Raw genomic sequence first — 22,794 nt, 5'->3', positions numbered from 1 at the left:
TTAGTTGAACTCAATGATCGTTTTAATAAGCATCGATGATGGAAAATCCATTGCAATCATTCCAAAGCGTACATTTTGGCCTTGTCTGAGTTGTAAGTATTCCAGCAAGCGAGGATTGATTTGCCTAGCAACAGCATTTGGATAGGCTGCAACTCCAGCTCCACTACTGTAGGTGAGAAATATTGTCTGCCGATTCCCCACTGCCGCCATATTTAAATGTTCCTGCACATTCTGCCATTTGCTATTGATATGCATCATGGTTGGAACTTTCCATTTATCTGCAATATTCAAAGTGTTATATTGAATGAAAATGGCATCTCCAGCATAGTCTTGAAGGATAACTAGTTTTCCTCGAGCCTGTCCCAGCAACGGAATTTTACTGTTGATCCACAAAGCATTCCAGTTGGCATACTGTTTTAAATAATTAACCACTGGAACGTGTATATTGTTGGTTTCACTAAACTCCTCTTTTACTCTCATCAAAATCGTTTCTCTTGGATGTTCAGTTAAGAATTTCATAGTCTCTCGTATTACTTTGCTAAAGTTAGCTCTTTGGTAGATTGGGCCATGATGAATTGTCAGATTATTATTAACATTACGTAAACGAATATCTAGAAAACGGATTCCACCTTTCAGTTGTTGGTCTATAGGCCATGTCTGACACTGAACAAGATTTCCACCATAAAAAGACATTGTGTTATGTGTGCCAGGAATTGAGAGATCTGAGAGAGATACACTGTCAGAAATTTCAGCCATCCAGTTAGGGATTAAAAATTGAGGGGCTGCTGTATTGTCGAAGCCATTTTCCTTTGTTGCAACTTGGCACGTGGCTGTCATTAGCCTACAGTGTAAAAGATAGTAAAATTAAGTAAACCAAAACAATACATCTGTGACTTTTTGTTATTGTAACACCTCTCATTTATTTTAACAAGGATTTTATTTGTCATGCTTTAGCCACCAACTTCCTCTTACTGATCATAATTTTTTTACTTTTATTTCACACAAAAGATTTCCAAAATACTGAATAAATATACATGTTTCAATACTGATTAAAAAAAACACTCAGAGCACACACATACAGAGCTCTGAAGACACTTTATTTTTAAGTAGTGGTTTAATATGTTTATTAGCTAAATAAATAATAATAAAACTTACTAAATCAAAAACTATTTAAATATAGTAAACGTATTAATCATAAAATGACCTTACTTTTATAGAACTATATTTCAATATATTTATTTCAATAAAAAATAGTTTTCATTTTGGTTGTTGTAAAACTGCTTTGAAATTCATACCATTATTTTTTAAATTGCTGATCCTGTGATGTTGATCACTTTAGAAGGTCAGGACACAACATGTTACACAGAGATTATATGTTGTATGTTTTAAAACTAATGCAAACATATAAAAAAGCTGCATTTTTATTACACTTGAAATATTTCACTAGAATGATAAACTTCCCAGTTTAAATCTCTGTCATCTTATCAGTCCTCGTTCGTGGATCTAATGTATCCATTTCTTTTGTAAACCTTTATGGAAAAGGGCCACATACCCTTATGTGATCATCTAGTGTACAAATGATCACAAATGAACTCAATGCTCTGCCTTCCGACTGTCCATATAGTTAACACAACCCATTAGCGTTACAAAACAGAGAGATTTGTGACATTCTATTTAATTAGCAAAAGAAGGTGTAAACAGCTATGTTCACAACTAGACAGTACATTGCAAGCCAAAAAAGATCAAGCTCATTGCCCTGCTGTAACACTACACGATAAAACAGGCTCCATAGTAAAATAAATAAAATTAAATATGGATTACATTTAAAACAGATATCCTTATGGATTTCAACACTTTTTAGTCAACCATGACTAAATACAAGAGTTGGAGAGGATGACACATTAATGAAGAGCTACAGAAGAGTATAAAATGAACAACAACTAAAAGGGCAAACACACAGAGGCATTTCATACTTACATAGTACAAATACAGATAGTGAAACAGACTCCCACTCTGATTACAAAAAAGTTCATTTTTCTGCACTGACCTTCAATATCTGTAAAGAAAAATATGAAATTAATCAAGAGAACTGCTTATATTTACTGTTTTACTAATTATATGTTTTGGTTGTACTGACGTTTTTAGACCTGCTCATGTTGACTTTCTCACTAGGTATACTGTAATACGTTTCAGTTTTATTGACTTTGTGACCACTAGGCAGTGTCACTGAGCCCTAAGCTCCTGTTGCAATTACTCCACAACAGTCCTGGGATTAAAAGTGCTTATTTTTTCTTTAACAAAAGTACCTTTTCTCTTCACAATCCACAAAGTAAAAATATTCTTTTCACTCAACCACTTCATCTCAGGCTCCTCCTCTCCTGACCATAATTTCGATCCCTTGGGGAAGGTAGAGCTGCTCCTTTTGAACCTGGACCTAGGAGCACTTCTGGTGCAGCAAGATTGCCAACTGGAAACACTTTCAGGTGAGGTGGAACCTCTCCCACATTGGCTCCTGAGGAATGCAACTGATCTGGCTACCAGAACTACAACTCTCATTCAGTCCTGTGCGTGTTCACACAAGAACCATACCAGAGGGATGCTGCCACCCAGCATACTGGGGGAACACATGGCCCTCGGGGGCTGTCTCCTTCTGGCCTTCCACTATAGCAATGTCTCAGCTGAGAAAGGTATCACTAACCAACCAGGCTGGGATGCCTGTCCATCTTCATCCTTGCATTATCCATGCTTCCTGGCACAGTAAGGAACCATCCATCCCAATCTGGATGCCAACCAATCTATGCCATTTATGACAACTTCAACACTTTCTGTCCCAAAATTATTGCAAATTGAACCAATTTTGTCAAACACAGTTGTACTGTGGCCTAGAATCCATCCTAGCAATATCATATAGAAGACATATCATATAGATCATGCAGATCTTATAGATTATATAGAAGACAATCTTAGATTAGGCACCTGCTTTTAATTTAAATGTAATTTAGAAAAAAAGAAATATTTTGCTTACACCTCAATGCTTAAGAACTTTTTTAATTTTAAAATTTGAATTTTTAATTCCATGGGGAAATTCAGAAGCATACCGCAGCAGGAATATTAAAAAAGGATATAGGCTTACAGGACAGATAATACAGCCAATCAACCAATCAATCAATAAAAATAAACTTAACAAGTTTATTTGGTAGAAGCATTGAATCAACTGATAGCAGTGGAAGGAAAAGACCCCCACAGGGGCTTCTAAGCATACCATAGTGGAATGACCATTTGGCTAAATGTGCTCTAAGAGAGTGCCTCCTGGAAGGGATTTTTCATGATGGCATCCAATTTTTCCACCATCGTCTTTTTCACCCTGTGATGAAACAGACAACCCTGATAACTTTGTTCAGGCATTGTGCTTCTTTTGAGCTCAAGTTGCTTCATCAGGAAACTGCATCGTAGAACACCACACTAGCTATTATGGACTGAGAGAACATTTCTAGCAGCTTGCTGCACACTTCCAAAGGCCTGAGTCTCCTTAGCAAGTACAGTTTGCTCCGGTCCTTCTTGTACAGTGCCACAGTGTACTCTGACCAGTCCAGTTTGTTGTTTAGAAGAACCCTCGGGTACTTGCAGCTTTGCACCACTTGCATATCCTCCCTCAAATGGTGACTGTTCTCAAAAACTCCCTTCGCACTTTTACCAGTTCCAATGAACATTGATTTGCATGTTCACTGTGCATTTGAACCATTTTGTTAGGGCTTCAATAGCATTCCTTCTCTGTTAAAAGAAAAGACTTAACACAGATGCAGAAAGCCAACCACCACCCTCCCACCTATATTTCAGAAGGACATTTAATCTAAGAACCTGAGTTGTTTGGCAGCTCAGACATTAGCCAACATTCTCTTAGCTTTCTCTTTAAATGTAACGTGGTAACCAGGTGTGTTAATCGACAATGTGCTGACTTACACTGTTATCAATAATGGTTCTTTAATGTTTTTTTTTAGTTCTTTAGTGGGTTGTATGTTTTCTTATAGAACCATTGCTTGGCACAGCACCATTTCATTCTTGGAAGGGTTCTTTGCATGTGAAGTTGGTTCTTTGTGCTTTACAAACTGCCTAATATGTAGAAAGAAATAAACTGAATTCTTTAATGTATGATAGGCTACCTAGCAGGATACTAACAGAAGACCTGCACTTAGCCTATATTATTGTATACAGCAAGATTCAATTTAAAATCAGGACTAATTAGTACTTCACAAATCTTTTAACATCTATTTGTAGTTATTTACTGTATGGAGCCTTTTACAAATCTAAATAAGTAAAAGTTCTTCCTGAAACCTTCATGGATGGGACTTTTTGGAACCAAAAATTGTTTCCCAATTGCATTGTCCTGAAGAACCACTCTGGCACCTTTATTTTTAAGAATGTATCTGTAGACTTTTGTCACACCAAGTTCTGTGACGGACACACTCGGACACCTATACCTGGAAATTCACTCAGATATTGCTGCTGAAGCACTTATGGCTCAAGCGACATTTTTGTGCTCCTTTTTAGTTAACTTGCTTGTTACAATTCTCAACCTTTGATTGCTTCGTTTAGTCTTAAACAGCTGCATTCAATATGTTTAATTTCTCCTTAATAGCAATAAGATGAAAGTGACCAAGAAACATGTAGTACAGAGTCTAAAAAAATAGAAAGACTGAGATTTACTAATCTGCTCTGTTCCAAAAACTGTCAGGATAAAATTCTCAGAAAAGAAAAATGTAAAATATAAAAATCAACTGACATACAAAAATGAAAGGCACAGAATTAAATAATAAGTTTTGTTATTAAAAAGGATTAGCATCTATTGAAACAACAAGGTTGGAACCAAAATGTGCTGCCACTTCAGCCCTCCAGGACAACTGGAGACTACTGAGAATACAATCTTAATCTTTATTCTGTAAAGCACTTTCGACAGTTTATCATCACTTAGCTATCAATTAAAATATAACATAAATAAAAATTATCACTATTTTAAATGTAATGTTACATTTTCAGTCTGCACTTGCGAATACTGTATATATATTGTGGCAGGTGGCTGGTGTCCATGCCCAGCTGGGATGCCCCTGCACACTATATTCAGGGGGAGCAGCCCTGGACACTGCAATACATCCCCCTGGATGCTAGATGGCCGTCCCCCTGGGGTGGAGCAGTGCCTCGGTTTCCCACAGGGCTCCCTGGAACTTGGAGTTGGGGGCAGCCCTGTTGGGTCCCGCAGGCACCGCCAGAGGGTGCTGTGTTTGGAACTCCTGAGCCCGTGTGGGCAGCATATGCATCACACCCGGAAGTGCAGCTGGAACTTGATGATCAAACACCTGGAGCACTTCCGGGTGAACTATAAAAGGAACCAGCAACCACCATTCAGGGGCCAGAGTCGCGTGGAAGAGGACAAGGTTGCTTGGAAGGAGTGGAGGTGCCAAGGAGGAATAGAATAGAAAGTGCGGTGTATTAGTGGTGTGCTTGTGCTTGGTACTGTGTATTGCCTGTGGGTTACGGAGAAGATGTGCGCCCACAGGGGAAGAAAATAAAAAGTATTCACTTTATTTTACACGTGCCTCCTGTGTCCAATCTGTGTCAGGTCGGGCGCTATACAGCGTCCATTCTTACAATATGTAAAAGAAGAGGTATATTTATAAAAAAAACAACTATAGTAAACATGATGGGATGTGTTACTTATTCTACCAGGACACATTCCTTTATTTGTACAGTATGGGCACCTGATTATGGACCATAGCACACCTGTTGATAGTGTCCCAGCATGGCGGACATGATTACATTTGTTATTAGCAGTAGTGTACAAATCCATCAAGGCATTTTCAGGTCTAATTCCTGTTCTATACTGCAGAAAATAGGTATTTTATTTCACACAGCTACTTTCTTTTAGTCAACAAAATCTATCACTCAATTGCCAACCTGCTTTGTGTATAAATGCAAAATTGATTTTCCCACATTTCTCTTCTTTTTTCTCTCTTTAGTTCTCAGACAGGCCTAACAATGTGTTAAACTATTACAGCTATCCTTTAAAATCACAATCTGTATGTTTTTCAAAGACTGGCATAACCTACTAAATGTTGTGCATGCCACTTATACTAAATATTCAAGCCTGTTCTTTTTGTCCATTCCTACACAACATAGGACCATACATAAGAATTTTAACATATGAGAAAACACTATTCAAACCATCAAGGTTGTTTTGTTGCAGTAGTCAATAGCTAAGATTTCCCAGTATCTCATCCTGGTACTTAAAGGTTGTCAATGTCTCTGCTTCATCTTACATGACTTGGTAGTTTGTTAAGGATTCCCACAACTCTTTGCATGAAGATGTGCTTCCTGGCTTCCAGTCTTAAATACACTTTGCATTACTTCCATTGGTGCTCTTGAATGAGTGATTTGCTATTTAGTTAAAAGAATTCTAGATCCACTTTATTGGTGGCTTTGAGAAGTTTGAAGACTTGAATTAAATCCCCAAACAGCCTCCTCTGTTTGTGACTAAAGAAGTTTAATTTGCTGATTCTGCCAGAGTAGTGTATGCTCCTTCCGTCCAGAGTGCACTTTGTTGCTCTCCTCTGTACAATCCCAAGACCTGCTTCTCTGTTTTTTTTTAGCAGGGAGGTGACCAGAACTGCACACTGTACCTCTGATAGAGTCTAACTAGTGTATTATCCATTTTGACCTTAATGTCCAATGCCTTATATTTAATGAGACAAACTTCAAAGTTGAAAAAATATAAGCAAAAGTTCTTAACCAGAAAGATCATTAGAGCAAAGGTTTAGCAAAGATTTAGATTTGAATCTGTGAACTCGGATGAGGAAATGACCTTGATTGTGAAATTTTATCCCAACATGCCATTACTGACAGTTCATGAACTCAGAGGACACGGCCCCAACACGTTGCTGCTCTAACAACAAAAGCTCAAAATGATGCAACTGGTAAATAATCAACATGGTGGCTTAAACAGCCCAAATAATATTATAAAAACAAATCTGAACAATAAGGTGAGAAACTAATGTCACCACCAGAATCTCTGAGGTGGAAAATTTAATTGAACTAAATTCCCAACAATAGAACATTCACCTTTCATTTGTATACTTTGTTTCTTGGTGGGTAATTAAAGTGACATCCAGTTTGGTAAGTTATCTCTGGTGCAGATACCTTCTTGGTTCAAAATTAATATTCAGTCTGGAACTGTAATAAATGTTTGTTTTAAAGGATAAACACACAGAAATACGTCTGATACTTTGCATTTGAGGCTAGATCTTCCTCTCATAACCCATGTTGGCTGTTATTTAGCATATTAACATTTGCAGAAAACATTCTGAATTATTTCCTATTACAGTTTCCATAATTTTGGATGGTACAGAAGTAAGTGTTTCAGGGTGTTCTTGTTCCACTGGTCCACTGTAAAATTATGAACAATTGGACACTACTTATCTAAACATATTTTGTACATCTGCAGAACCTGAGCTCCTCTTTAGTAGCATGTTATCTTCAGTAGTTATTTCATTGAGAAAGTTATTGAGAGAGTTATTAGTACAATTCCTTCTTATATCTCTTTATCATGACCCACAGTCAGAGCAAACAAGAAAGAACAAAAAGCAAGAACTGGCAACATATTCAGAGCCACTCTCTCCCCAAAATGATGGTGTTCAATAGAGATAGCATTACTACCATGACTGTTGCACATAACAGTAAGTGTTATTTGTAAACAACGAGAATAAAAGAATGCATTGTTAGTAATATTTTCTAAGAGGCAGTACACTATATACAGAATTGGTAACTTTGAGATAAGTGGCTGTTGAGAGCTCAGATGACTTTTGTAATACAACTGAAAATTCTAGTCAGAAGTGTTTATTTTGAAATTTGAACTTCTTACCAAAATCATATATTTGAATTCTTTTTGTAAGAGAATATTTCTTTTAATTTTTAAATACACACTGGAATTAAATTGACCCCCTCTAGCTATCTTGAGCGTGCTTTATGCAGGACTGAGATACAAGTGGCATGTGTTTCCTGTCACCAATTCTGCAGGCCTAAGCTGAGCAGGGAGGCTACTAATCAAAGTAGCCATGATGGTGTAAAAGGCCTTTATATGAAAAAAAATATTATTATGTGCTGGTTGTGAATTGATGACATAATATCCTAGGGGTTAAAACTATCAAGATCCTTTGCTAAGGACACAAGGCAACAGTCACATGGCGGGCTCTTACTATGAACTCTATGCATTTGTCCATTAGGATAAAGAAAGACAAATTTTTGATAATAAAGAACTGAAAGACATTATTTATAAACTTTTATTAATCATAATTCAACAATCACTTCAAATGCTAGCAGTACATGATGAGTGCAGTATTGCAAATGTGACTCCAATCTACTGTACAAGAAGGGAAAGAAAATGGATCCTGGTAATTAAAGGCCAAAAATGATGTATCTTTTGTAGAAGAATTGTATTCAGAGATGTTCCACACAGCACACATGCACTTTTGCCATTGAAAACAGTACAAGTATGTTATATCAAGTTCCTGTAAGGAATGGTAAGAGGCAAAGGCAACTAATTATACTCCACCCCATGGCTGCACTTGGGTCCTAATCTGGGATCCTGAGTTGGTTTGTCATGTGGTGGGTGAGGCAATGCGTTGTAAAGCGCTGTAAAGCGCCTAGCTCACTTCCATCCCCTTATTGGCCATATGAGTATGGACAAAACAAAACATTACCTGTTAGGGAGAGTTTATTTAGGCAAGAGTAGTAGCTGGACTGAAGATGTAGATCATGCCTCAAATGTCAGCTTACAAATACCATGAAGTCCATTCACAGCCTAGTCATTCTCAAGCCATCAGTGAAATTCCACTTAAAAATATGGCAACAAACATTAAAGAGTCATTAGACACGCAATGAGGAGGCACCAATACATACCGGTATTTGTGGACCATGCAATGTTACACCCAGGTTTCTGTCTGGATAGTCTCTGGCCCCTGTGGCCTTGAACTAAACAAAAAGGGAATCGAAAATTAATGGATTAATATTTATGTTCAGGTTTATTACTTTTAGAACAACAATTGATTTTTTCAAAATTAGGTATGAACTTCAAATGACAGATAACAATATAGGCTGTGCCTTTAATTTTCACATTTAAATGCTGCACATGTTCATGCATTAAAACTGGCCTTCAAATGCAAATAGTCAGTTTAATAAAGATGTCTGAAAGATGACATTTACAGTACATTCAACATAAAAGTGTAGTCAAAGCTTGCCCTCCTTTGGCTACCAAGAATGACCTTAGGAAGACATGAAAGGATAGTAGTGTAGATGTCCTGATGCTCCAGGTTGTTTGTTCCTTCTTTTCTCAATATGACTGACGAAGTGGAACAGTCAAATACAGAATGCTTTATTCAAATGCCTAACTATTAAATAGACCTCCAAACGGGGGTTTCAGCACTCTCCCAATTACACATAATCTCCCTTTCTCATCTGCTCTTCAAAAAAAAATGTAACTGAGACAGGACTGTTTGCAGTGTTGTTTCAGATCATCCAGGGAGTAGCTTTCTGCAGTGGGAAGCTCGTAGAACAAAGATATGCACAATATGAAGTTAGTTTAAAGTCATGACTTGAATTGTTTATGTTACAAAATCACAGCCTAGCAATAAAGATATCAATCCTCTTTGGAAAGGTGACAACCCTTCTAGCTTATTAGCATAAGGTGCAATATAGCAAAGGTAGCCTCTACAACACGGGTGTCGAACTCCGGGCCTGGAGGGCCGCAGTGGCTGCAGGTTTTCATTCTAACTCGTTTCTTAATCAGTGACCAGTTTACACTGCTAATTAACTTATTTTCCCTTCATTTTATTAGTCTTGTTTTTAAGGATTTAGTCTTCTGAATTTATTATTTTTTTCGTTAAATGACAGTCAAACAGAAATGAGATTTGAAGTGAGTCAACAAATGACAAGTTGAGTCTGGCCTCAAACTCCATTTCATTTCAACAGATGACCAGCTAAATTGGGATTTCAAACTCAACCAATTTCACTCCAACCAATCTCTTAATTAGAAGCCGATTCTTGCTGATAATTACACTCGTTATTTAATTCCATGGCTTGTTGCTGCTCTCATTCTGCCACAGCAGACATTTCCAAAACTGTTGATTTTCTGTTTTTTCCAAGAACGCCATCATGATGTCTTCGTGACCCGAGAGATCAACCATACTGAGACCTTCACCTTTCTTTATTTTCAGATATTGTGTGGTGGGCACAGATGTGGAAGCTTCTTTTGAGTCGCATTATTGTTTGGCTGCTGATTAAGGAGAAAGAAACAACTAAGGGGCTTGAGTAAAGTTAATTAAAACTAATGCAAAATAAATTAATTAGCAGCAAAAACTGGTCATTAATTAAGAAGATGGTTAGAATGAAAACCGGCAGCCACTGCGGCCCTCCAGGACTGGAGTTTGACACCCCTGCTCTACAATGAGGTTGATTTAAAATAAATGGGGTAAGGAGGGCAAATACACAATTTGCCCTGTTCTGATCATTAACACTTCACAAATTACTTGTGAATCACACAACAGACTGTAATGATTTATTAGAGGACCTCCATTAAGACTATGTTTCTCCCGAGCCTCATTATGCAGTAACACAATTTAGAGATTAAACAGCCGTAAACAGCGTTTCCAAACAACAGACCACCAAACTTGACCCAGAAAAGCGTTTGCCATTGTGACAAGAACTGTGCAACTCCTTATACACTACTTATATGCTTGCACCACAAGAAAAAGTGACTACGTATATGTATGAAGGGCAAAATCAAAACCCTGATCTCGATAACGTACTCTTGTTTACTTACTTTGCAATGAAAATAAACAAAATTCAGTTGCTTGCTTCTTAGCATCTTTTTTTTATTTGCGCACTCCTTGGCGCGACTACATGCATACGACATACTGTACATAAGCATATACAATAAATACAAATATACACTATATAAAAGCAAGGATGGCGCTTTAAATCCCCTGGTGGGCGATAGAGGGCATACGAGGAAAAGCGATTCGTTGCCCACCTACTACCTCCCCTACAGATGTGCTTCACAAGTTCACAGTGCAAAGACTGAGATACTATGATGTCTATTTGCTTGCATTATTTTGTTGGCAGCGAATAACTCCCATTATGACGCGATCTTAGCTGAGGTAATGCGGATGCTCAGCATATACCGAAAAGTAGGAGCCCTAGTTACGTACCTTCCTAAATCACAACAGAAACGCTTTCACGATTAAAAAAATCATAGACTGTTGATCACAAATAAATAATATCAAACCCTATCTGAAAGGTGAAACCTATACGATAATTCTTCTTCTTCCCTCCTATTTCCCTGTGGACCCCATTACCAGCTACATGGTGTAGCAAGACGACCTGTGAGAAAATAGGAAGATGTAACCTCTAAGGGGTAAGGTGGAGCCGCGTGTGTAGTAGTTTTTACATGTACTCTTAAAAAAGGTTTCGCATTTTAAATCCTGGACACTTGTGCAGTTATGTCTTCGAATTACTGCCCATCCGTTCAGATTCAAATAATGGCATCGTTTCTTTTACACAGGACTAGGCGGTGTGGGGTCCTGCGTAACGCAGCATATGAGAAACGCTAAGGTTTTTGGAATAAGTTGTGAAGCCTTAACAAGAAAAGTTTAACAACAAAGAATGATGCACGGTACATTATGAATCATTCAAGCTAAACAAACACTTGAAATGAATTCCGACAACTGGGCTGGCACAGGCTAAAACACTCAGGCAAGGATGAAGACGATTGGTTAGTCAACAGTGACTGACATGCGAAAATCAAATCAGATTGAGTATCAATTGTGGCTAACAGCGTAGGACACCGCTCTCGTAGATGAATGGCTATTTTACGACGCCCCTCCCATATGATTTCGTTAAAAGAGAATGACATGTCCCTCCCACGATCGAAACGGAACCACGGCGCCACAAACTAGTCATTCATTAGGCGTGACTAAATAAACTGGTGAAGAGGTTTATTGGCAGAAGAATACTATACAGAATGAAAATGTCTAATTTTGTGAATATACGAAGAAGAAATAACATAAAATAGGCTTACTTTGTAATGAAATGAAAATTTGATTAGCATGGTCACGTTTGCCGAATGAATACATATACGAGTGACACAATTGATCAATATGTAGGTAATAAAATTGCATAGTGCACGTTAAATAAATCAAAGAAATGTATTTGATTTGAGCATTGACCGCAAAATGTTGCGAATAAGAGAACAAGCAAAGGGTTACGAAAATGTCCTGAGAACATGCTTACTGAATTAACCAAAGTGTCAAACGATAGGGAATAATTTCTCGAATGGTATGTTGAAAAACAATTAAATAATACTTAAAAATTGCAAAGTAATTATACTGTTGTAGGCATTGCATGGCAGCTTGCAAAAATAGTGCAGGTTCAATTACAGGCGAGAGAACTACAAGAAATTCAGGAGCACAGCAGTGCACTCTTCCTTCAGTACAGCCATTCTCTACCCGCCTCAGCTCAGTTGTAATACTGAACATTTTCCTTTAATGCCGTTTGTAAATGTTTCACTGTATAAAACCGGTTGGTCAAACATTGGAAGGGGTTATCTGTGCGCCCGATGAAGACGATGAAGCACAAACACTGTGTTTCTTTTTTTTTTTAATATTTCCGAATGGAAACACGTTATAACCACTGTGCTAAATCATTCTGAACACTATATAATTTAATACAGGGTTTAAATAAAACCTTATGTTAGTGTTTCCTTCTTTAGAAGGTTTTTTTCTTTTTCTTTACTGTAATTCTGTTATTATACAAACATCTCAATAGTGAGTCAGTGCTTTTACTTTTAGTCCAACAAATATAAATACAAAAAAAATACTTTTTCTGCTGTAACCTTTACTCATGGTCCTGTAGGAGTGCAGCGGCTGCAGGTTTTCAATTCATCACTATTTTTTGTTTTTTTTACTAAAACTAATTTATTTGCATCTAAAGCAATTTGTTTTTACCTTAATTTTAGCTAACTCAGTGATTATGATTCAGAATCCATATTACCTATTTTATTTTAAACAGCTACATTTAGATTTGATTTGTTTTCAGTTGTGTTAACCAGCCACGATTAATAATGGACTACAAATAATAAAAAGAAAAAAACAAAAACTCTCATGCTGTGTTGATAAAATGTTTAGAAATAAATGAAAGAGTAAAGGGGAGGTTCTTGAAGTGCAAATCTGCTCTGATCCTAAGACATATGGATAATGTTCTCAGTAAAGGAAATTCTACAATGTAATTAAAACTTGTGGAAGAATGAAAGTACTAACAAGCAATATATTTAAATACCAAGCTTCTTTGTCAAAAAGAACTGTCTTATAATTAAGAAACTGGTTGAAATGAAAACCTGCAGCCACTGTGGCCCTCCAGGACAGTGAGTGAAGATCTAGTCCATTGCAAGGCACACATTTATGATACATTTTCTAAATGTTTTATTATAAAGTTTAAATGAAACCTTAAAATATTTCCCATTCACCCAAATTTTAGTCCTGCTCCAGATGCCATTTGTGTTTTGGCCTGGTGTTTTGGACATTTTTTGTCTGCACTTACAATTGGAACCAGAGGGACTCAATCATGCATATAAGAGACACCATCATCTGAGATGGTAAGGCAATACAAAAGTTGTCACATAATGCTGTTTGTGTTTTATGATTATAGAAAACTAGCCTTGGGAGAGACTTTACCAATCCCCATCTTAGTTACTTAGAATAATGATGCCAACCGTGATACTGCATGTTCATGCATGAAGTTTGTAATGCAGACATTTATACAACAGCATCCACTAACCCTCAGTAAAAGTTCAAGTACTCAGATATAATGGAGCCTCCAGACAGGAATAATAGACAAATCATTTGCATTGTAATAAATATTTGCTGACACAGTACATCGGGCAGCATAGTCATATGTTGTATTTTTCTGCCAAGTTCAGGGCATCAATGTTTAGCTATTTTGAATGAGTTATTCATAATGCAAGAAGATTTATTATAAACACAAGTTTCATTTGTACCCATTGCTGCTGGGACAGAATCTTAATACCTGTGAAACAAATGGATAGATGTTTTTTTTTAAAAAATGGAGCAGAACTGTAGCACAGTGGTTACTGCTGCAGAGTCACAGCTCGTTCACCATTATTTGGTTGCTGGCCTGTACACGGCCTGTGTAATTTGTATGATTTGAAGTGGCTGCAGTTAGGTTGTTTTTTCAGGTTCCACTTTAGCTCTGTTTATGGATGTGTGCATGAGTACATTGTAATAGACTAGCCTTCAATCCCAAAGTGGTGATGTGAACTGCAACATTGTAATGAATGAAAAAAATTAAGACTCAAATGTATTTAATCTATAATAGCAAGATATTTAATTAGTAGTTATTTGTGAATTGAAAAACCCAGAAATTCCTCCTTTAACACAATTTACTAATTAAATATGTACTGTATATTTTTTAAATGCTTCTTACTGGATTGATTGGCATGATGGAACAACAGTATGTAAAAAAACACAATGATATCATTATTTACAAGTAGCATATGCATCATTTAAAATTTTTAGATGTTGAATATTCCCAGTATTTTTAGATGTACAGTGATCCCTCGCTATATCACGCTTCGACTTTTGCGGCTTCACTCCATTGCGGATTTTAAATGTATAAGCATATTTAAATATATATCACGGATTTTTCGCTGGTTCGCAGATTTCTGCGGACAATGGGTCTTTCAATTTATGGTACATGCTTCCTCAGTTTGTTTTCCCAGTTGATTTCATACAAGGGATGCTACTGGCAGATGGCTGAGAAGCTACCCAATCAGAGCACATATTACGTATTAAATAAAACTCCTCAATGATATACGATATGCTTCCCGCGCGGTACTTCGCACATTTAAGAGCTCTAACAGCCCACATTGATTTTTGGTTGTTTGCTTTTCTCTGTCTCTCTCTCACTCTCTCTGACATTCTCTGCTCCTGACGGAGGGGTATAAGCAGAGGAGCTGTTTGCACAGAGGCTGTTTGCTTAAAAGATACGGACGCGCCTGTAAAAAATGCTGAAAGACTGCCTTCACATTGATCCCTTCATTGCGGCCGCTTTATCGCGGTGCATACTTAAAAGCGCAACAGCCCTATTGATTTTTGATTGTTTACTTTTATCTTTCTCTCTGACATTCTCTGCTCCTGACGCGCACCTTAAAGAGGAAGATATGTTTGCATTCTTTTAATTGTGAGAAAGAACTGCCATCTCTGTCTTGTCAGGGAGCACAGTTCAAACTTTTGACTAAAGGGTGTTATTTCATGTCTAGAGGGCTCTAATAATGTTAAAAAACGTATTTAGAAGGTCATAAACAGGTTTTCTATGCTCTAACTGCGGAAATATTAGATTTATAAATAAAGAATCCTACTTCGTGGAAATTCATTTATCTGTCTGGAGAGGATTATCCGCAATAAACGAGAGTTTACTGTATAACTGTGCGGAGAATATTTATAAACAGTGTGGGAGAGTTTCTAAGGGCTTAAAATATATAAAAATAACCATACAAACATATGGCATGTACTTCGCGGATTTTCATCTATCGTGGGGGGTTCTGGAACGCAACCCCCGCGATCGAGGAGGGATTACTGTATTCATTTTCATTAATGAGTAGGTGGGATGATGTCAGTGGTTTATGTTCAAGATTCCTTTCCAACGGAATTCAAAATAATTTGGCCAGGTATAATGAAATAACAGACCAGAATGTACTACTAGTTTTTAGAAACCAATTACAGTCAAAGTAGGAGAATTCTAAAGCTAATTGCAGCTAACCGAGAATACTCCTATAACACAATTGTCTTGTTGAATGGAGTGCCTAATTTGTGGAACTTCAAGTTGTATACATAGCACGATGAATGTAATATATCAGAAATTGATAAGGAATGGAAACCTATGATATGTTGTTCTTGAAAACTTTACTTACAGCCAACTAATACGTAACATAAGTACATACGTTACACTCACACTACTACAACCTTTAAAAAACAGGAAGGCCCTGCGATACCATTGCAGCTTGCTCTGAGGAAGGTTACTTCTTATTGCATTTCCTTCTTTTTCTATGTTATAGTGGAAAAGCAGTATTAGACTTAGCTAAATGAAAGAAAGAAAAAAAAAACACTTTTGTAAAAGAATTGGCTGCTCAGAATGTTTTGGAGGATTCATGCTCAGCTCACACAAACTGCCTGGTTTAGCTAAAAAAGTTGCGGTGCATGTTTTGTTGACACTCTGCAATTTTTTTTTACAATTCTGTTCTTATAAATGTATTTTACAATGGTTTTGAAATGTAAATGTGAATGACGCAATGTGTCGAAAATATTACTCAGCAAGTACATTAAAATGTTAATCTTAAAGCTTAAAGTCCCAATGTTATATTTCTTCCAATTCAGGCTGACAATAGGGTAGACTCATATACATACACAGAATTTGTCATGTATTAGTCTTTGTTTTCAATTAAATTGTTAATTTAAATTACTTTCAATCTTTTTAATTATAAATTATAAATAATGTGTATTTTTATTTCTTTGTATAATTAAGTGTGATTATTTGCATAGTTAATAAGAGTTAATAAGAGTTTTTATACATAGCTAAAATAAGCCTGAAGGAAAAATTATAGCACAGGCTATAAATATAGCTAGATAAATGAACTACAAAGTGCACAAATAATGAAACCTACATAGTGTACATTTTTAATTTTATATAGAGCAAGCAAAAAAAAAAAACTTTTCATTTTTTTTATAGGCAAATAAAGTACCTTGAAATTTCCTTGAACTTGTTGTCCAGCAGGATACCTGGTGCAAATAAATGAGTTAATGATAATGTATCAGCCCACTTAACATTAGCAAAGGTTGCTCAGCATTTTTATAGTCCAAAAAATGAAGTGTTGCGCATGCCTACAGATAATTTTGTAGAAAGAAAAAAATTGCTTTGGCTGATTAGATTGACTGATCTGATACAGGTTTCAGAATTTTTAAATGCTATTAAACATTTGGAAAAATCAAACAGCAGTGCTAGTAGTGGCATTTAGTAATGTTATAAAGATGATTCAAAGGTGATTAATTCAAAGTGATTTTGAAATTGCTACAAATGACAGCTCATGGATTTGATTAAATGCCTAGCAACAAGAAACAGTAAAGGTTTCCAGTTACCGTTACTCTCTCAAATATGCTGTCTTTAGTCATTCTGTTTCTACCATCTTATGATTAAGAGCCATTCGGTATGCACTAGAGAAAAAGTCAAGCTATGTTCGGTTTCATAATAACTTATATGTATTTTGCATAGTTTGTGTTTCTTTTCCTTTCCTCTGTAATTTTCGTATAGTGTATCCGCAAGACATGGTGCAAAAACAAGTAACACTGAGTATTGATTAGTATTGCAAACTTAGTAATAGCATACAGTCATGGCCAAAAGTTTTGAGAATGACACAAATACTGGTTTTCACAAAGTTTGCTGCTTCAGTGTTTTTAGATCTTTTTATGAGATGTTTCTATGGTATATACTGAAGTATAATTACAAGCATTTCATAAGTTTCAAAGGCTTTTATTGACAATTAAATTAAGTTTATGCAATGAGTCAGTACTTGCATTGTTGGCCCTTCTTTTTTAAGGCCTCTGCAATTCGCCCTGACATGCTGTTGATCAACTTCTGGGCCAAATCCTGACTGATGGCAGCCCATTCGTGCATAATCAATGCTTGGAGTTTGTCATAATTTGTGGGTTTTTATTTGTCCACATGCCTCTTGAGTATTGACCACATATTCTCAATAGAACTAAGGTCTGGGGAGTTTCCAATATAGTTTTATGTTTTTATTAGAAAGACCTTAGAAAAAGTACTTTAAGCTCCGTTATCATATGTATTATCAGCTGTTAAATCCTTCACCGTTGGACTAATAGTATAATGGTTCTGATAACGTTGTGCTGATTTCATAAAAGTGATGTATGTAAAAGAGCATGATAAATACCCAACTTAATTAAATCATTTGTTTTTATTGGTATAATATGCAACATGGGTTGGCTGACATCCCAACCAGGATAGATTGTTCCTTACATGGCTGGGATGCCCCTTTAATGGAAGGAAGTGGGTAGATGGGCATCCCAGTCCAGGTTGGTTAGTGGTACCTTTAAAGATTGGGAGGATGTTATAATGTTAGGACAGGGGGAGACTGCTTCCCAGGGCCAGTACACAGGGTGGTGACATCACTCAGGCATGCATCCTGTTTGGACACATTCAGAGCTGTATGGGAGTTATAGTTTTGGTGGGCAGCCCTATTGGGGAACTCAGGAGCTGTTTGGGGAAGCTGCTGGAAACAGACTCTCCTGTCATGGCGAGGTTCTGCCTTCCTCGGAAGTGCTTCTTGAATGCAGTGTGATAGCAGAGGAATTACTCCTGGGACGGTATAAAGGAATCTGCCTTGTGTCACCCAGGCATCAGGCTTAGCAACCCTGAATTGGAATAATGTTAAAGAGTGTTGGCTGTTTTAGCAGATGTATATGGTACAAGGAGAATAGGAATCCCAGCCGGATCAATAGATGTTTCATTACCCGGACAAGAGGCCAGCGTGAGAATGCAAGCTTATGGGCTGGCAGGGCAGGAAAATAATTTTGTATTCTGCTAGTATGTTTTAATGGATAGACAGAGAAAAACCGAGGATAAGGATTGGTTTCATCATACACTAGGTGGTAGTGGTCCTCATATGGTAACCCAAATGGAACACCACAGGGGTGCTTGGGACTTGGAATTCAGAAGTGCAGCCCTGTCTATGTCCCTGGGGATTGTTAGAGGGCACTGTCAAGGAGAGGCAGAGTCAAGAGGCAGCAGGCAAAATTGCGGAGGACAGAAGGAGAGAGAACTGATTATTATTATGATTGTGTGTTGTTATTATGGCTGATTATTAGAGAGAATAAGTGCCTTGTTAGAATAAAAATCCTTTATTTTATTCCAATAATGTGTGGTGTATTCCTGTGCCTTGGGTTTGGGGTTTACTGGGACTCCCTTGTGTTTAGCAAATGTTAGATGTACACTATTAGCAGGGTGTTGATGGAGAAGTATAGAGAAGGCCAGAAGGAGTTGCATTGCGTCTTTGTGGACCTGGAGAAAGTAAATGACAAGGTGCCTCGAGAGGAGATGTGGTATTGTATAAGGAAGTTGGGAGTGGCAGAGAAGTATGTAAGAGTTGTACAGGATATGTACGAGGGAAGTGTGACTGTGGTGAGGTCTGCGGTAGGAGTGATGGATGCATTCAACGTGGAGGTGGGATTACATCAGGGATTGGCTCTGAGCCCTTTCTTATTTGCAATGGTGATGGAAAGGTTGACAGACGAGATTAGTCAGGAGTCCCCTTGAACTATGATACTTGCTGATGAGCAGGTTGAGGAGACCCTAGAGAGGTGGAGATATGCTCTAGAGACGAAAGGAATGAAGGTCAGTAGGAACAAGACAGAATACATGAATGTAAATGAGAGGGAGGTCAGTAGAATGGTGAGGAAGCAAGGAGTAGTGTTGGCGAAGGTGGAAGAGTTTAAAAAATTGGGATCAACAGTACAGAGTAATGGGGATTATGGAAGAAAGGTGAAAAAGAGAGTGCAAGAGGGTGGAATGGGTGGAGAAGAGTGTCAGGAGTAATCTGTGACAGATGGGTATCAGCAAGAGTGAAAGAGAAGGTCTACAGGACAGTAGTGAGACCAGCTATTTGATATGGGTTGGAGACGGTAGCACTGACCAGAAAGCAGGAGACAGAGTTGGAGGTAGCAGAGTAAAAGATGCTAAGATTTGCATTGGGTGTGACAAGGATGGATAGGATTAGAAATGAGTACATTAGAGGGTCGGCTCAAGTTAGACGGTTGGGAGACAAATTCAGAGAGGCGAGATTGCATTGGTTTGGACATGTGCAGAGGAGAGATGCTGGGGATATTGGGAGAAGGATGCTAAGGATAGAGCTGCCAGGGAAGAGGAATAGAGGAAGGCCTAAGAGGAGGTTTATGGATGTGGTGAGAGAGGACATGCAGGTGATGTGTGTAACAGAACAAGATGCAGAGGACTGTGAGATATGGAAGAAGATGATCTGCTGTGGCAACCCCTAACGGGAGCAGCTGAAAAAGAAGAAGAAGAAGATATACACTATTAGCAGACCAATGCCCTGTCCAGGATTGGTTCCTACCTAGTACCTAGTGCTGCCATATAATTTAGTAATTTCCTTTGGCTTTAAAATGTATTCTGATTATGATTCTGATCTCTGGGCTTTGATGACTCTGAATAATAGTATGTGGGTTCCGAAAATGAGTAAATGAAAACATTACTTCTGATCTGTTCCAAATCTTTTTTTTTCCAGATCCAAGCTTCCTCAAGAGTCACTTCTGGACAGGCAGTGCTAGTAGCTTCAGTTCATCCTCCTCCCAACTGCAGGCAGTGGAATCATTCACAGGAAATCTGAATGCACTTTACAGCTCTGGGTTGACCTGGATAAGTTGTATTGGCTTATACCAGTCATCTTTACCAATTTTCATTCCATGATACAAAGGAGAATTTGCATTTTGAGTAGACTTTTTAATATTATTATTATTATTATCAACATACTGTGTATTATTTGTATTAAACATGGATGCATGCCATTCCCATTTGAAATATGGCTTTTTCCAAGTGCATGGAACAGTATAGGCTACAGTTTGAAAATTCCCATCAGATGCCAATGAGAAAGGATCCCTGCAAACATACGAAAACTCTGAAGAATTATAAAATTGTTGAAAATCTCAGAAAAGTTTTTGGCTAGTTTTATCTAAAGATACCTTTGCCATGTTGGCCTCAACATCATGGAATGTAGCTCTTTCCTTCTTACCTAAGACAAGAACAAGTCAAAGATCATTTGAAAGGCTCCAAATATGGTAGAACTGCCAACAACAGATGGGAATTGAATATACTCAGATGGGCAGCTGCATCAAAAGGCAATGCATATAGTTGGTCTAGTGTGTCTCATAAGTCCTAAGAAAAGCAGAGATTTTATTGTTTATTAATCAGACAAAAATAATCTGTCATACTATTTCTTTGAGCAAAGATGCACCTGGGCATGTGTTTAATGTTGCTAACTTTAAGGACAGCTACTGTAACCCTGAAAGTGAAATACAGTGCCTTAGGATAAACATGTTTGGTAAAATGAAAACAGTTGTGTCACTTGTGGAGTGGATGCTGTTTTTCATAAATAAATAAATAGCCATATTGTGTGTGTGTTTGTGCTTTTGGTATTGAAAAAATGGCAAGCTTTTTCAAAGAGATGAAAATTGCAGATGAGATTACTTCGTGTTGTAATTAATCAGAATAATGTAGGACCACACAGCTCTCACAGGTGGATTTGGTCTGTTGAGTATCACTGCTGTAGTACTTCCTATTACCTTCTGTCTCTCCTTCTCTTTGCATCCCCGTCTTTTCCTTTTGCCACTGAGTCTAATGACTCAAGACTAAGTTGTGGGAGAGTTTGTGTGAGTAACACCCCGTTTTGTTCTTCTTCTTGTTCTTTTGAAGTAGACTCATTCTCCCTGCAATCCTGAATTAGATGATGTGGGTTTAGGAATAGAATGATATGCTATGCTGTACAATATATAGCAGATAATGTAAAACCAGAATCTCATTTCATTTTTCAACTACATTACCTTAATAGTCTAGTTTTCATTTTCTTTCAGAGATCAGTTGTGGTTCTCTTTTATTTCTTTTATTTCAGTTGATTTTATCTCTTATTTTTTCTTCTCTTAGTTCTTCCTTTGTCACTGCTTGGGCTTGGAAGATGTTTCAAAGTCAGCTCCACCACCCACTGACCCTGTATCACATGCGTTCATTTGTTTATATATTGATAGATAACTAAGCTGACGAGGGACAGTAGGAGTACAGAGGTTACAGTGGGAGGGGGTGTTGACACCAGTCTCAGTAAGGGTCATGACGCGTCTGGTGGAAGCCAACAGATTGCAGTAAAAGAGCCAACCTGTGGACAGCTGGGGTCTTGCTGTTGACAGAAGACAGCTGGTGGATTTTGGGAGTTCCTACATCCATCCAAAGTTATTTTTTTACACTTTATATACCCCATATAATTTGTGCTGTTTGCAGAGGAAATATTTTAATCTCATGTCTTTGTGGAAAATGTAGATAAAAACATTTCTGATAGAACAGGAGCCCATGGTGACCAACACTGGACAACAGCAAATAATATAAAAAATGTCAAAGAATCTCATGCCACTTGTGTCACATACTCCAAATGTCAGCTCATCCAATTGTATGCTCACAACATGCAAAATGTATGCATTTTATTATTACATAAATACTTCTGCAAAATGAAAGTAGTCCACAGACAGGAACCCCTGCACATGCTGTAGTACTAATGGATTAAAGACTGGACTCTTCACTTGAACGAATTAAGTGGAGTGGTGGGTAGTTTTTTTTGGGCATCACCACAAACTACGTGGGGTAAGTAATATATAAAAGATATAATTTTTGGGCAGAGCATTTCCTTAAATCAGTGGTTCTTCGGTCTTTTTTTCTATCACCCAAATTTGCCCTTTTTGTGTCTTCAAGACCCAGAATTGCTGTCAACAGTCATTCACCATTTGCCCTTGGTAAATCACCATGGCGACCCATTGCAAGACACTCCACAAACCGTACCCGACCCATTCCTATCGATAACAATTATGAATCACAATTCTGTGCAACCCAAAA

The 22,794-nt window shown here is 37.5% G+C and overlaps 1 protein-coding gene across 1 annotated transcript; it reads right to left on the bottom strand.

Annotated features, from left to right (window-relative positions):
* Positions 1-22,749, bottom strand: si:dkey-266f7.9 (uncharacterized protein LOC100006223 homolog). Its single transcript, XM_039748210.1, has 4 exons — positions 22,683-22,749; positions 8,947-9,018; positions 1,978-2,056; positions 1-841 (listed from the first exon to the last, which is right to left on the bottom strand). Exons 1-4 carry the CDS (start codon positions 22,747-22,749, stop codon positions 1-3), a joined length of 1,059 nt encoding a protein of 352 aa, XP_039604144.1.
* Positions 22,750-22,794: the final 45 nt, after the last annotated feature.

This window comes from Polypterus senegalus, chromosome 1 (assembly GCF_016835505.1).
Source record: "Polypterus senegalus isolate Bchr_013 chromosome 1, ASM1683550v1, whole genome shotgun sequence".
NCBI classification, from domain to species: domain Eukaryota; kingdom Metazoa; phylum Chordata; class Cladistia; order Polypteriformes; family Polypteridae; genus Polypterus; species Polypterus senegalus.
Note: the sequence above shows the minus strand (reverse complement) of the source record. Positions and strands in the feature narration are given on the sequence as shown.